This window comes from Seriola lalandi, unplaced genomic scaffold, assembly GCF_002814215.2.
Source record: "Seriola lalandi dorsalis isolate HSWRI2012SDOR001 ecotype SW California unplaced genomic scaffold, Sedor1 jcf7180002054934, whole genome shotgun sequence".
Taxonomy (NCBI): Eukaryota; Metazoa; Chordata; class Actinopteri; order Carangiformes; family Carangidae; genus Seriola; species Seriola lalandi.
The window spans coordinates 1,058,603-1,075,531 of record NW_019525486.1 but is presented as its reverse complement, the minus strand read 5'-3'; the positions used below and the strand labels follow the sequence as shown (position 1 = coordinate 1,075,531).

General features: G+C 40.1%; 1 protein-coding gene across 1 annotated transcript; it reads right to left on the bottom strand.

Moving 5' to 3' along the window:
• Positions 1-1,077: 1,077 nt before the first annotated feature.
• Positions 1,078-14,750, bottom strand: nek10 (NIMA-related kinase 10). Its single transcript, XM_087170213.1, has 35 exons — positions 14,586-14,750; positions 14,416-14,488; positions 14,155-14,291; positions 13,815-13,910; positions 13,659-13,743; positions 13,467-13,508; positions 13,280-13,358; positions 13,114-13,181; positions 12,144-12,223; positions 11,982-12,068; positions 11,374-11,598; positions 10,331-10,470; positions 9,744-9,805; positions 9,574-9,645; positions 9,405-9,469; positions 9,122-9,224; positions 8,845-8,973; positions 8,585-8,722; positions 8,430-8,475; positions 8,229-8,350; positions 7,107-7,209; positions 6,936-7,011; positions 6,296-6,425; positions 6,136-6,206; positions 5,711-5,912; positions 5,529-5,616; positions 5,344-5,418; positions 5,000-5,039; positions 4,806-4,843; positions 4,509-4,609; positions 4,170-4,280; positions 3,082-3,187; positions 2,749-2,792; positions 2,575-2,630; positions 1,078-2,119 (listed from the first exon to the last, which is right to left on the bottom strand). The coding sequence occupies exons 1-35, from the start codon at positions 14,654-14,656 to the stop codon at positions 2,083-2,085; spliced, it is 3,198 nt and encodes a 1,065-aa protein (XP_087026339.1). The 5' UTR covers positions 14,657-14,750; the 3' UTR covers positions 1,078-2,082.
• Between the last annotated feature and the right edge of the window lie 2,179 nt (positions 14,751-16,929).

The following is a 16,929-nucleotide window of genomic DNA, read 5'->3' as shown; positions in this document are numbered from 1 at the left end:
GTTTCTCTCAGTAAACACGAGCCCAGATATGCAGCGTCAGTTTCCAATGTGAACACATCTGGAGCCTCTGGATGATTTGTGTTACCAGAGAATGTGTGGCTGACACATAACCAAGAGGTGACTCCAGTAAGTTTGAAGTCCCTGAGTCACTCTGACTGTAACTCCTGACTCAAGCTCCATGGAATTAAGAAATGCAGCTGAACCTTCCTCACTCCCAGCGCTGGAGAAGTAGCTAAGTACATTTACTCAACTACAGAACTTAAGTACAATTTTAAGGTATTTATATTTTATGCTACTTTCTACCACACTACAGAGAGTGATATTGTACTTAGTCTAACACATCTAACAGCTGTAGTTATTTAGGAAAGAAGCTGATAAAACACAATGTATGTCAAAGATTAAACCAGTGATTCTCAACCATTTTGGCTTGTGACTCTAGTGGAGGCCCCTTTAGTTGTTGGCAGTGTCACCAAATAAACATCCTCCCTCTGAACTTCTCACATGGTTTCATTTGAATAACTGTTCGAGGTCCAAAGACGTGACATTTTTCTTAACATTTCACACACAAAAAAACATATGAGATATGTGAGAAAAGTCCAAAATGTGAAAAGCGAATTGTCTGCCAGAATGTATTTTCTTCTTTCCTCCACCATTAATCATCTCACAACCCACTCCCCCCATCCAGATGTATCACGTGACCCATTGAAGGAAGCTTGACCCAGAGGTTGGAAACAACAAATTAACTTAAGTGTATATAAAGTATTTAAAAATAGCCCCATCTCAACCAGTACAACTTTTAAATATTATATATCTTATAATTTAATATACATATGCAATAATAAATCCCTCACGGGTCATTTTCCTGCAGGAGTACTTTTACTTTTGATACTGTCAGTATATTTGTCTGATAATATTTGTAATGGAGTATTTTTATGTTGTTGTATTAGTACTTTACTTAAGTAAATGATGTGAGTACTCCTTCCAACACATCCTGTTCACCTCATCAGCTCAACATCAAGCCTGTGCATTGTGTCCAGCTCACTCAATCTCTCTCTCACTGCCACAAATGGTTACAAGTTTTCTGCTTGAAAAAAGTGTTTATTTAATATATCACTTTAAAATAGTTCACTGTTCTTTATACAGATTATATACTGACAGTTCCCTTTTCGATCAAAGTGCACAAGAAAGCTTATTTTCAGCTGCTCTCAGCTCTTCAAAATGAAATTACATACAAAAAATACAACAGTACACTAACACTAACAATATAACAGTATTTCAGAGAGCATGTTAATTCAACACAAGTGGAAAAACATTTGACCTTGTATTTACGTCTGCTAAAGCTTCAGTCAAACACTGATATGTGTGAGGATTGATGGTGAACTAAGGTGAAGTCTTATCAGCTCTCTGAGAGCGAAGTGAGTGAGGAAACTGGGTCGCAGCCACTTGAATAACACATTCTGAAAACAGTCAAACCGCTGAGTCTGGTCCGGAGCATTTAAAGCACTGCACTCAGACAAACCTGAATAAACAAAAAACAGAAAGCTTCACACGAGCAGAGCTGCTGAAACCCACTGATTAAAAGCTTTGGACGGTGGTGGCTGTGTGTGTCATGCAGCCCGGAGGCCAGTTTGTTTTAATATGAGAAGCTTGTAACGACTGAAACGCTCACAGGCTTTAAAAAATAAACACGAAATATAACAACAACAATAATCATATATATCTTCAACCTTCATTAAAAGCACATACAAGCATTTTCAGTGCAAGGGTGACTAATTATCTTTGGAAATTAACTCAGTCACATGACATCTGTACAAACAGCTCCTGAGAACCAGTGAGGAGGAGTGTGCTGATATAAACATGTGGAAACATGTTACACCAGCCTCACAACAGCAACCTGCCAAGTTGTCAACAAGTCAAGTACAAACTAAAACATGTTCTTATTTATGATTTACAGAGGTTTATATGTTAAATTAGTATAAATGATATAATAGGTTTCTGTTAAATAAGTATAAATTATATATAAAGAACATTTAAAAAAAGATTAATAATCATTGTGAACTGAAGATGAATATTGACGGATGGTCACTTCTTGTCTTGGTCATTTCTTTTCACTGTGCCCCTAACGTGAACACAAAACACATAAAACAGTATAAATACTAAACCACAACAGTTACATTTCATTTAGTGAGTTCACGAAATGCTTTTTTTGCCACGTGAAAAGTTGAGAAATAAATTTTTACAAGCATCTTTGAGTTTTACCATATCCCACTTAATCCCATTTAATCTCTTTTCCTAATTTTGCAAACTGCCTGTAACAGCTCCTGTCACATTTTAGAAACCAGTAACACATGGCAAAGGAAATAAATTAGGGTTAACCTCAAACCTGGCCGTAAACCGACACTGGACTCACTAATTCACAAGAACCTTAAGTGACATACGTCGTCAGAATAACTGACTGTCACGGAAATTGTGACTCACCATGAGTCCAGTAATTATTTTAGGTGTACTGTGTGTTTGTCACTGCAATGAAAGAAGATGTGTTTTATCATCCATCTGTACAAATTCTCAGGTCACCTGCTGTTTGTTGCTTCATAGTAGCTGTTCTCCTCCAGCAGCTCCTCTATGATCCCCTGTGAAGGAACATTTGAACAGGAAATCACCTCAACAGCAGCGGACAGATGTTCAATACGACCATGAAGCTCATCTATCTATCTAAAAAATCCTTACTGTCCTCTCAGAGAAACTGACCTGCATCTGCTGATAGGTAACCCCCTCGTTGAGATTCCCATCACCTGGAAAGTAAAATGAGAATCAGTTTCACTTTCTTGGCATTAAAAAGTTAAACATCTGACAATGAATTTACAATAATTGAGGCCAGGGGGTGCTACTCTCTGCTCGCTGCTTCCTCTGCGGCTGCAGCCAGCCTGATGACAATCTAGTAAATCGTTGTGAGGAATGAACCAGATTACATCGATACTTTGCTTTGAGTTTGCTCCCTTAAGCAGCCTGCAGTGTCTTGTGTGTTGGTGTCTCTTACTGGACGTATAGAGTAAAGCTGTGGTAAGATTACTGTAACTCTACCTGTGGTGTCAGCAGCGAGGGGGTCTCCTGTGACGTGGTGGATCAGAGGCCACCAGTCTGAACTGGTTGAGCCTAGCTCCATCAGTTCTGGAGAGGCCTGGAGGAGCTGCAGGAAACAAGCAGGAGGACTCTCATTTTGCTCGGAGTATGAGATATAAATGAAAATGGCGAGGAGGTGGATAAGCAGACAAACACTGTATAACTTTATCTGATTGTCCATAAATTTGTGATTTCACCAGTTTGGCAGGTGCAGCGATAACGACTGTAATGAAGGTAAACTGTTGTCAAACAGGACTTTTGCATTTTCAGTTCATGGCAGTTCACACAAGGATAAAATGAACCTCTTGATGAAATTTAACCAGTTCACAAACAGTGAAAGAGTTTACCGCCATGCTAGCAGCCCTGCGACACTGTACTCAGGCACAGTGTAACATTGAGCTAAATGCTAACTTCAGCATGCTAACATTCCCACAATGGGAATGCTAACATGCTAATGTTTGGCAGATATGTTTACTATCATAGTTTAGCGTGTTAGCATGCTAACATTTGCTAGTATTAAGTAGCACTAAGCACAAAGTACTGCAGGGAATGTGATTGTTTTGCAGATATTTGGTCCTAAACCAAAGTATTAGTCAAACGAAGATTATAACAGTTCATCCTGAGGTGAACATGAATATCTGCACCAGATTTCATGGCAATCCATCCAGCAGCTGTCGAGACATTTCACCCTGAATCACAAATATGAACGTCATGATGGCACCACAGTCATGTCGGTAGGATTCATCCTCTGAGGACCATGAGTGTTTGTACAAGAGTCAGTCATGGCAATCCATCTAAAAGTAGTTGTTGAGATACTTTGGTCTGGATCAAAGTGAGGGGCTGACATTGCCATCCCTAGAGCCAAGCGGCTGGCGTCCCTACAATTACAGGAAGTGAATTATTGTTGCCTCCTCAGTGACCACATGACTTCATTTATGTGGGAGCGCCTGGATACAAGTCTTTACCTGATGACCCAACCTGAGCTAACCTTTTTCCTCCTTGACAGGGTCTTCCTTATGAATTGTGAATTGTAGGTCGACAGTACAAACCTTGCTGAGCTCCACTTTTAGGTTGTATGGATCGCTTCCAAAGTGGAACAGAGATTTTTTAAATCTTTCAATAACCCGTCGTTTGATGTTGTGGTGCGGAGCCGGTGGAAGCTGGAGATGAAATTAAGATAATCCACTTTAATAGCGACACATTTACAGTCAGATGCAGCCATTGATGTGAAGCTTTGTCTGACGATAAAAATGAAGAGCCTGATTGCAGACAGATCACCACGAGCATTTCTACTGGTCAAAAGAAAGATGAAATCGCTGATAAGGATTTTCTGTGACTGCAGCGTTACACTGAACTCTGATGAGATTTAACAAGATGTATTACAGTACTTGAGTGATGAAGATGATTTTGTGCAGCTGCACGAGGAGCCTCTGGCTGGGATCATCAATCTGTCTAAGCTTCTTCTGGGAGACACAGATCCCTGCTGACACTGAGATAAGATCGAAACCAAACACACTGACTGACGAAGGCTAAACAAACGGGACAGAAACATTTTCTAAGAGACATTTATGACATTCAAACTTTTTGAAATTTGCTTTGTTTTATTTGTGTAGTCTACTTGTATACTCATTGTCAAGAGACTTAAAAACAGAGCGGTAGGCATTCGCATCAGGTCGAAAAATTACCTGGTCTTGGTTTAATCTTTGCTGCAGTAAAATCCCCACTGAGAGGAAAGGCAAGCGGAGAAAGGGAAGTCAATAAACAGATGCAGATAAGACTAAACTGTTGGTTTGTATCTGGATAATTGTGCATTTCTTCACATTACTAGAAGAGAAGAACCACACGTGCAGAAATAGGTGATGTGAGGTTTTTCTCTTACCTTTGTAGAATTTGATCAGGTGTCACGCAGGTACTGAGTCCTTTCAGTCCAAACAAAAAAGTCAAAACATCAAATCTTGGTTAATCCAAAACATAGTGAAAAACTTAAACTGTGAGAGAAAATTGAAAATAGTAACTAACAGCTTTAAAACAAGCAGCCGTTTCAAATCCCACCCTGCCTCCCCGTGTCTACAAAGAGCAGGTTGACATGTCTGTTAGTTGGTCAAACAAGTGTCTCTGCCAGGGAAAACCGGCGTGCTTGTTATGTGAACATCTAATTAGCAAAAATTTAAAACTGCTGCTCGACATCATGGTGGATATTTTCGCAAGAGACAGAGAACTAACCGTAATGTTTTCCTACAGAGGCAGTGGTGTTGTTTTTGGTATGCGACGGTTCAACGTCATCATCAGAGGCAGCATCTGAACAAACACACACACACACACACACACAATTATTTATAACATGTTGTCATTTTCAAATTAAATCTCTCCCAGTCTGTGTTAAATCCTGAACAGTAGGAAACAGTCACCTTGACAGATGATTCGCCCGCTGTGTTTTGAGGTGCAGGCTGCAGAAGAGTGTGTAGTCGTATATTCAGCTTTCATTAAGGATTTTTCCTGAAAGCAGTGCAGCACACCATTAATTCAAACAAAAGATTATAAAAACATCCTGAAAGCACCTTCACCAAAATATTTAAAGAATCTAAATTACCTGGTTTGAGAGGCAGCAGTTCATCCTGCTTTTGTGCCGCTCCAGGAAGTACCTCTGCGCTCGTTTCCTGTCTCTCTCTGCTCTTCTTTCCAGTGCATTCTGGGAAGTGTAGAGGCCGTCCATCAGCCTCATCATGAGGTCAGAGATCCTGGAGCTGACGGAAACGATGTCCGGCCGCTGGTCTGCGTCTGGACTCAAACACCTGATAGGTCACAGAGCGCTGTATGAACGAGTGATTTTAATATGAAATGACCTTTAACCCAAAACAATGAAAACTGAAGTAATACAATGGATCAAATTTATGACATGGACGATCATTGAAGCACTGATAAATTTAGTACATATAATTTAGTATCATAAAGGTTAAGTAGAATCACCCTATGGGTTTGAATCAGTAATAAAAAAATCAATAAAAAAATTCTCACCATGTGATCATGTCTGTCACTCTCTCTGAAAAAGCACCTTCTTCAATCGGTTCATAGACGGCCTCGACGATCTACTAGAGGAAGAGGGAAAGATCAATAACTGACGTGTGTGTGTGTGTGTGTGTGTGTGTGTGTGTGTGTGTGTGTGTCGTCATGTTGCCTTGCTAGCCAGTGACAGCATGTTACTGCTGTAGAACGGAGGCTGTAAAGTGGCCATCTGATAGAGGATACAGCCTAAAGCCCAGATGTCAGCTTTCTCTCCATACGGCTCGCTCTTCACCACCTCTGGACTGAAACACAAAACATAAACATCTAGACTGTCAGTATTTCATATGTGAAGAAAATTTATTACGGGAGCTGTGTGTGCCATCAAATGATAGAATAACACACACTGTGGCTGAACTGTTGGTGGTTGAGCTGCAGGTTTTAAAGAGTGCAATACCAAATCAGTGGAGTGACCTTTTAACCCTAAAACCCAGTCTAAATAGTTCTCACTTTCCAAAAATATCTTCAGTCTCAAGGTCTACAACTCAGATTTAGTCATCATGCAACTCAGTCTTTACTCTTATCTTATTTAAAATGAAGTCTTAAAACAAAATTTTAATGTGACAGTTTTTGTTTTTATCCCCAAATGGGAGGAGAATCCCCATAATGTGAATACATATCTCTTGGCAGGACCATAAACACTCCTTTGAGCTGCAGAATACACTGCGTTTAAATTGCTAATAGACTTTGATGACATTAAACAGCTCTGCCATACAGCGCTAATTCAGCAGGATGCTCAGAATGAATTTCCTCACCAGGAGTAAAGGATGGTGCCGACCACTGACGTCAGCTTGCTGTTCTCCTGCTTCTGCTTAGCCAGGCCGAAGTCAGCTTCAAGCAGAGCGGAGACACAGGTCATAATTAGACAAGACAGGAAGTGGCGTAGAGCGGACGTGAGGTGTGACGAGCTGTAAACACACACTCACTGATGGTGACTTTGTCCTTCTCCCCCAGCATGATGTTGTTTGGCGTGAGGTCGCGGTGGACTATTCTCTTCTCCTTGTGCAGGTACCTCAATGCCAGGCACATCTGAGGGAGCGTAGAGAAGTTATATCAATTAGTGATTTAGTTATTTATTGTAGACTCCTGTGCCGGTGGAAAATATTTACATTCATATTTTAGGCTTTCATCCCAAACTATTGGCAGAGAGCACAGAACTGAAATTCATTAACTAACATTAATATCTTGCAGGACAGTGAACAAGTCTACAGGAAAAGGGCTTCAGTGGCTCCTACCTTTCTTTAATCTCATGTATCCACGCTGCCCAATCAGACGAGCTCCCTCAGGAACACAACCTTCATGTTCCAAATTTGTTCTTTTGAATTGATTTTAAAGTAGATTTTAATTAACACTAATTATATAAAAGTGGACAAGTCACAGAAATCCTAGAGTTGCTGATATTGAGGCTTGAGCTTTTTTCCTCGAAAGGTTTGGCTCTCATTCGTACAGTCACACTTCATCGTCACACACTCACTCACAGCACTAGGTGTTGAGCTGTTGCAGCTGACTCAGGTTGGTGTTGTAGCCGGTAGTTTATTGGCTGTTTTAACAATAACTAACGATCAGCTTCTACATCCATTTGTAATCCCATCTGTCTGCTTTTTTTTTTTTTTTTCATATACACAAATGTACATGTGTTTTTAAAATGAAATCATAATTCAAATTTGCTAAGCATGTCCACAATCTTTCCTCGAAGTGCACCTGGTTGGGAACCAATGTTTCACTGATGCTTGACTTAGTAGTAAGTGTTAGTAATGTGTCAGTCAGAAGTCTGTTGAGCTTCCCGTCAGTCCCACAACTCCAGGGACAGTTATTTATAAGAGTTTAGTGTCTGGGTTTAAATCTGATCTGGATGAACAGGGTTATGGTTACATCGTCGAGCAAATTGGCAAGTTGAACTTTGTTTGACGTCTACTGTTTGTCATGTGACAGCTGCCGTCAACCTTGGACTATCAAAATAAAAGACTACTGATCTTTGTCTTTGTCTTGGGAAATCTAAATTTCTATAAAACCAATACTCTGCCAAGGTTTATTTCAGCAGTTGTTACCTGCATGAATATATTCCAAATTCTGTCCTCGGTGAACTGCTGCTGCTTCTCCTTCAGGGAGTTAAAATGTTCAGCCAGTGGCACTCCCTCGATCAGCTCCATCACAATGTACAGCTTGTCACCTGAAATGGACAAATATTGGTTTTCACCTTTATAAATTTGTTGTATGTCTTCTCACAATTCGGCTCGACGGCCTCTCACCTTCCAAAAACGTCTTGTAATATTTAACAACGTTTGGGTGTGTCATCTGGGGAGGAAGAACCACGCAACACATAAGCAACACAAAATACGGTCTGACTTTTTCACCTGGTATGTTTTTAAGTTGACTTTCAATTATCACAATTAAAAAATTGTGCCTGTTCTTTGATGATTGTGAGCTCAGAGATGATTTTCTCCACGTTACTGTCTCTGGACTTCTTGTCTTTGCCAAAGGCCGGGTTGTGCAGGTTCACCTCCTTCAGAGCCAGGAGGTTCTGGCCGCTCTGCTTTTGGACCTGTCATTGAGTAAATTTACTGAAATCAGTGATGCTCATGTGAACCACAAAGAAGTACACAAAGACGCAAAATTGACCCTGCTGAGTGCAGATTCTGTCAGTTTTGAGGACACTCGTCCAACCTTGAAGACGCTTCCAAACGCCCCGGTGCCCAGATGGTCCAGTAGGGAGTAACCGCTGATGACTTTAAGGGGAGGTCGGTTCTGGTCCACCGCTTCGATGCTCTCTCTCAGACTGTCCAGTTCCTCTTCCTGCATTAAAAAAAACACACAAAACACACTATAAGAGAATCCTCCTCGTCTGTCTACAAAGTTTTATTCATGATAAAATAAAGCAGTAATATTTCTTTTTATTTTACAGCCAAAAACAGATGAATCCATTTAGAAGCTGTTTTCTTACAGTGTAGAGTGAAACTTTGGTTTGCAGTCCCTCATAGGCTGTGAGGTCCCGCACATAATGGCCAACATCAATAAACAGCTCAAAGAGGTCTGTGGGAAAGAGTCTGAAAGGGATAAAAGATTACGTAACACCAGTGGAGAACATTCGATGAGATCTCTTTCCAAAGCAGATATCCAACAGAAGCTAGCTTTGAATTATTTATGCATGACCTGAACTTAAGGTTAGGTTCTTTTTTCTTTCTGGAATATATATTTTTATAAACTTTTTAATCATGCAGCATCACCTCTTGAACAGATGCCTGTTTCTTTCCACACTGAAGAGAAATCGAAGGGTCCGAAATGCATAGCACTGCCAATAAACCAACAGATTTCCAAATAAGTTACTTTCTGGAGGTTATATCTTCATTTATGTCATAATGTAATTTAATGCTCATACTGCACAAAGCCATATACCTGTAAAGATGTGACCTTTGCTCCAGACTTTGGTGGTAAAATCAACTTTGCTATAATGTAGATCCCATTTTCCTAAGAAAAGGATGCAAGAATGAATCATGCAATGTTTTATTATATATGGTAATTTTACATCAATATGGACTGTGCACATATTAGAGACTTTCTCTTACCTGCACAATGTGGTGAGCAGATGTGTCATCCAGACTAAGCTCCGTCAAAGCTGTACAACAGGCTGGGAAAGGGATTAGACAGGATATGACTTAATTTAAGAAATAATATGTGTAGTTTTAAAGACTCAGACAATCTGAGCAGCTGTGAAGAAAAACAACCAGAAGACAGAACAAAGACTGGAACCCTGTTGACTTTGAAATGTAAAATATAAAGCTCTTCTTTAGGCACTAAAAGGGAGAGCTGTGCTGCATTACAAGATGATAATAGCTTTATACCAAAGGGAGTTTTATTTTTACAGTTGTGTCTTCAGATTTCCAGAAACAGAGGATTTACAACCACTTACTTCCAAAATCATAGATACAAGTCTTGTTTCAGTGGTCTGGATTTTAACTTCAGGAAAAAGATGTTTACATTCTCAGCTGCTGATAAGACTCCTGTGGGGGAAGGATTTTCTTTCTGTGCAGCAGCATTTTTCACTATTTTACATTATAAAAAGCACAAACTTTTACTGGTTGAAGAAGAAACCTTCAAGAAAAAAAGAAATTTCAATGCAATATTTTCTGTGACGAGTTGTATCTTCCCTGACCTGAATGCAGGGCCTTGGTGTTGTCCACCTCCTCCTGTGGGCTGAGCTCCTCTCTGACGTGCTCTTTCTGGATGCGACCGGCAGCGTTGGCGCTGGACAGCGTCTCGATTGAGGCGCAATCGGAGACATACCGCCTGTCACTGTAAGAGTTATTTTGTATGTCACTGTGATAAATAATTTATAATACAGCACGTCTTTGTCACTTGTTTTAGGGCCTCAGTACAAAGCTTGTGATGGTCGTGGTCGCTCAGCTGTAGTTGCAGTCTACATCATGAGATGTTGAAATGCTGAAATGAAGGGTGATATTGGAGAAGAGTGTGGAAAGCTTTTGTTTGTTTCAAAAACAGAGAACAGGCAACAAAGCTAGTTTTGAAGTTAGTTTGTGCTATAGGGCAGTATAAATCTGAACCTTCACTTTATAAATACTCTCTTTGTAAAGAGGTACTCCAGCAACTTAGTATTGAACTCTGGTAAAGTTTTGGGGACTTAAAAGAGACAGATTTCTAAAAGAAAACTGTACAAACGTTATGCTGTAGCCTGAGATTTGCTGACTTTAATGTGGGTCAACCTCTACAATCGCTGGATCCTACATTTCCCATTATGTAACCAACAGCATATTTTCCTTAGACCCTCCCTGCTTGGTAAACACCCGTGTCTTTCAGTCCACACCCCGGTTTGTAATGCACGCCTTCTGCTATAAATTCTTAGTTTCCCAAGCCCAGATCTAAAGAAAGACACTATCAAGTTGCATTATGGGAAATGTAGGACCCAGTGTTTTGCAGTGTTCTGACTGAAAGTCAGAATATCTCGACCTCTGTTGGTTTGATCTTGATCATTATTTTTTAATCTGTTTCTTGTCACTCCCAAATACCAAATCACTGGCGTGTCCACAAACATTTCAATGTGGACAGAATGGATAATGTTTGTAAGAGCAAAAGGTTTTTGTTGAAGCACCTTTTTAGTCAGTAAAAGAGAGGCTGTTTTAACAACTGGAAAGAGAGGATGTAACATAAAACTCAAAAACACCGCAAAGTTTCAACAACCTGTTGAGCAGCCAAAGCAGCTGCTGCACCCCTCCCCAGCTCCGGATCTCTGCCCTGGTGTCGGGATCCTCGCAGAGCTGGACCAGGACCCAGGTGAGGCTCCACAGCAGCTTCAGGTGCTGGCCGTGCAGCAGGCTCAGCAGCACGGGCAGCCCCTCCAGCTCCCTCACCTGCTGCCTCACCTGCTGCACCGGGGACAGGAGCCTCAGCAGCTCTGCAGTTATCCTGGAGGAAATATCAGGCTAATATTATGTATGTTATATGAATATTACTTCACATTTTGGGTGATTATAGCAACTTAATGAATTTTTCAGGAGCAATGCTGTTTGAATTTTAGCATTTAGACCCCATCTCCACAGCCTCAATCAGTACCATTTCTTAAATTGCTCTATAAAACTTATTTTTACAGACTTGTTTTGTGTTACAGCCCTTAATAACTGTTTTCATCACCGTTTTATGAGTCTCGCCTTGCTTCTTTCCATGTTTTATGGCTCTACTTTATTGGCACTAATGGATGAATGAAAGTTCTCACAAATAACCACCACAACTTTGACATAACATTTTATCTGACAGCCTGACAATACATCAACAGATAAGTGATTTCTAACCTCTTTGACAGCAGGTCATATTCCTGCAGGATTACAAGAAGGTTCTCCACGATCGGTAGCTTCCCAATCTCCTCCTTGCATTCTGGGCTGCAGGAAATAAATGCTTGAGCAACAGATGAAATCATAAATGTATTTCATGCATTAAATGAAATATGTGTTTACCTCTCAGCCAAAGTGCTGAGTGCCAGCAGGGCTCCCAGCAGCACACTGCTGTCTGTTGTGGAGAGGAGCTTCACCAGGGTCTAGAAATGTATACTTTATTAGAGCCTGAATTATATGAAGAGGAAATGTAGAGGAATGTGTAGTGATACAAACTGAGCACAGAGATAGTCACTGACCCTCAACTAAGGGTAAATATTTGCACACTGGAAGCAGCGATGTTCACTGTCACCCACAATATCGAGCACTGGACGGACCAGGCAACAGTACTGACAATTTTGCTTCTCTTAGAGCTACAATGGAGCTTAAAATGTGAGGTTTGTCATGTGGGTAAAGCTGCAAGAGGCTGTAAAGTTCTAAAGGATTTATCCCATGAAGAAAATCAACGTCCATGACGAAATTTATTCATCTGTCAGTTAGGTTGAGAGAGATATCTTCTATGTGAATTTCATATATCGGCATAGTGTATAAAATGGGGTTCATCCTCTGTGGAACATGAATGTCCCCCTTAAATTGTATACCAACTGCGTTAAATCTTAATATTTCCTGTATAATTTTATTCCTAATGTTGGCGATAGAGGAAAATTCACAGGGTCACAAAAAATATTATGATTAATTAGCTGGAGATAATGAATATCCACTGCAGATTTAAATGAAATGCAGGCAGGTGATTTTGGGTAAAGTGCTGCATGAACAGACAGGCTGTCCCAACCATTGCTACATAAAACATTAAAATACATTAAACAGGAATAAAACACATCTAATAACAATCTTTATACTTTAACATACTTTTAACATACATAATTTGAAAGAAATGAAAATGCCACAAAATGCCTGTTGTAGTCTACATAAACACATTCAATATTACCTATAAAGCATGTAGTGAGCGACCAGTATTAACTTTGTGTACCAGCAGGAATGATTTCATGTTTTTGCACATACTCACAGATAACCTTATCACTACTTATCTTACTTTGTGAGCGCCACTCGCGATGACCCAGGCCCTTTGATTTTCAGCGGCAGACAGCTTCTGAAACATGTCTGCAGAGCAATCAACAAAGCCGGCGTTGATAAGGACAAGACACACAAGACTCAATTTATCAGAGTTGTTCTGTGATATTTCCCTTCAGGCGACTCACAGGTCATTGTGACCAGCTTCTGCACGGAAAACGCCTGTTCGCCACAAGATATGTACGTGGCGGTGACAGCCTCCATATACTTGAAAACAAACAGAGCAGGGATGAGGATGTTGACGTGAGATATATGTGGATAAATCACAAAATGCAGCCTGTTTAGGCATGTGGAAAAAGATTCTTGAGACTTTACCCTGGCAAGTAAACTGATGCCCTGGAGCTGATGGAGAGTTTTCTAAAAGGGGAAGCAGTTAAAAGAGGCAGTTATTGTTTTGATTCGTTTGCTGCACGAATATAATACATGTGGAAGTATTTATACAATATATAATAATGAATACTAAAATAGCATGCAGAAAGAGAACTGAAAGGATTTATCAAGTTGTACCTGATGGTGAGGATCTCTGATCAATAATCGTAGGCAGATGAGAACCCTGAGGACTGATTCAGGTGTTGCATGGTCAATCCATTCACTATAGAAAGAGAAACTATTGTTAGTGAATTGTGTCACAATGGCAGAATTGATATTTACGTGCCATTTTACCTGCAGAGTCGGTTCTTGACCAAAGACACGAGGATGTCAGAGAAGAGTTTATGCAGTGGGTGGCCACTGAAGCATCTTTGGTCCCTGTATGATATGCTGGGAAATGAATGTATCTATAATCAGGTACAAGGAAGTACAGACTGTATAAATAATGATCCATAATAATGAACGCTCAGCCACCACATCACTAAAAAACACAATTCTGTGTGACAGTGCCCTCTTAACAACTTCCAAATGTATTAATACTCTCATAATTTAGAAACCTGTGTTTGGGTTTAGTCAACATTTAACATGTGTGACATATGGCTTCTTTTAAGACACAGAAACTTGAAAGGTAAACCTGAATTTTTCCAGTTCAGATGCTTCACTGTTGATGTCGCTCTCACTCCGGTGTCTGTTGCCGTCTTTTTGATGATGCAGGCCTTGTGATCTGCCGGCTCCACCGCTGCATGCCTTGCTGTGACTCATCGCAGCCACCTGCATCACAGGGAGTCTCATGCTACAATATATACACAAACCTGAAGAAATATGAGCTGGTTTGTATCGTTATCATTATGTCTAGACACGCTGCCTCAGAATGTTGTCACTCGTTGTTGGTCACCTCTTGTCTGGGGCCGGTTTTGGCAAGCAGGGACTGAAGCCTCCTGAGATCATGAGACGCCCTAGAACACAGGCTTATCAGGTGGTTTGTTTTTGTCATTTCAAGGAAATAAATAAAAAATTGTGTACCAAACTATTAAACAGCTTTAAGGAATAGATGACCCAGCTTACTTGCTCTGGATTCCCGTGGACTTCAGAGGTATTTTTTCTCCTTGTCTCACTTTTTTAACTGAGTTGGACATTTTCAGCGATCCCCTTTGTTTCCATGAGTAACCTGTGGTTCAACTTGAGAAGTAGTGGGAGAAGGACTCAGAGTAAAATTAGCAATATCAGTGTAAAACACTACAAAAATTAAGTCCTCCATTCAAAATTGAGTAAAAGTACATGTATAGCATCAAATTATGCTAAAAACACCAAAACTAAAAGTACTCATTATGCAGAACGGTGTGTATTATTTTCGTTTTATAATTACTGATTAATTTTTAATATTGCAGCTTAATGATTTTATATAGCCTACAGCTGGGTAATTTGTGGATTTCCTCCTGGGGATAAATAAAGTCTTATCTTAACGTTATAACAAATGGTAATTTATTTGTTGATTTTTGTGTGTTATTCATTTGATTCTGCAAAGTAAGTAGAGTTATCAGTTAAACATAGTGTAGTAAAAAGTACATCGTTTCCCTCTGTATTGTAGTGCAGTATAAGTTTAAGTGGCAGAAAATGGTAGTCAAGTGAAATTTAAGTGGGCTACGTCATTGTACGGTGGAGTAGGCCTACTTGAATAAATATATTTAGTTAGTTAGTTACTTATTATATGGCACATAGTGACATTATTTGTCTTACCTAGACATTTAAAAAAAATCCTACTGAAGAAAAATACACAGCTAGCGATAAGAGGGCTAGCTAGATTATTTTTGTTTACCTAAAACAAAAACAGCCTGGCCTGGACAATGTTAAGTCTCTTACCCTTTCTCCAGCATCGCGAATTAGCAGTAAACAGTTGGTCTTGGTTGTGAAATACGTGTATTTCTTCTTTAAATATCCTTAGTCGAAGATACAGTTGACATAGTTTGTATTCATGAAACATCAGACGCCCTTACATTAGCAAATAAGACATTTTTTTACTGAGTTTTTTTGCGTTTTAACCAATACAGGTGAGCAGTATTAGAGAGTCTTGGTTACCATGGCTACAACGGACGCTTTTCGCATTCCGTCACCGGAGTCTTGACACTGACACACACGCACACCAATACACACATACATGCTGTTAATTAACCACCAATAATGTAACATAGCAATGGATCGGAGAATAATATAAGAACTCTTTGGTAAATTGACTTATTTAATTAGTGCTACGTGAGCAAATAAAGCCTCTTTATTGTTTAATTAAACTGTATGATTGTGGTGACAGGGTGGGGGGCGTTATAAGTTTCGCATGTTCCAAAAGAAAAAGGTTGGTCATCGCGAGAACACTTCGGGACTCAAAGGAATTAACACATTATCGCGAGACTAATGTGTGCCTCCCTTTGTGATTCACGTACAGTTTACGTCAGACTTTCGGCGTAGTTTCGTTTCGCACGGAGGGTGTTGCGCGTCTCATAGTGCGTAGCTCAAGCAAAAGCAGTGAGAAGGGGAATGTCGGCTTGTGAATGATCGGTATTTGAGGCGGCAGGGAGCGTCAACGTTATGGGTGAGACTGATGCCGTTAGCTACTGGAACGACTGATTTTGAAAACCATGTTTTAAAGTACAGCAGTAATTACTCGTGTTCGCATTGGATTCGCTGTTTGAACTATTTGGCTTTGCCACTATTTAGCTTCTACAGTTGTCTGAGCACCAACGCCCAGGCATCCGCCTCCAGTTGGATGGGTTGCTAACTAGCTAGCTGTTAGCCTCGGCTTCGCTAGCAGGCTGCATAACCTAACGGGAGTGTCATTTCCTGCCTTTAGCTCTTTAGCAAAGTATTTCACAAATTGTTTTTTGTGTGTGTTACGATATAACATAATGAGCCACGTTAACACTCTTGCTAGGGTTACGTTCATGTGTTTTTTAAAGCTTTGGTTTTTGCTAATTTAGCGTCGTATGTTGGATTAATCAGCTCTCGTTTATGCTAACTTGTTTGAATCTTAGGGGGAAACGACATGTAGCGTTAATGCATGTGAGCTGTAGGGGTTTTCTGTTTGGCTTGAAATAAAGTTAAATAGTCTCACATTATGCAGAATACAGACAGTGTTCATTAGCATCACTTTTGCCTGGGAAGACATTTTAAAAATGCTTCTTTCAACGGGGAGAACGACCACTTCCTTGCATCTCTGTGTGTGTCAGAGATGGCAGCTGCATTAGTGGGGGATCAATAAATTGATTAAACTGCGATGATTGGAACATCTAGGTTAGACTATGAAAGCCAAACCAGGAAGCTCTCTCACGGTTAGGTATAAGGAGGACAACCCTGGCATTTAATCTGGATTATACTTGATCTAGTACCTCAGAGTTCATAATTTTTCAATGATTTTTTT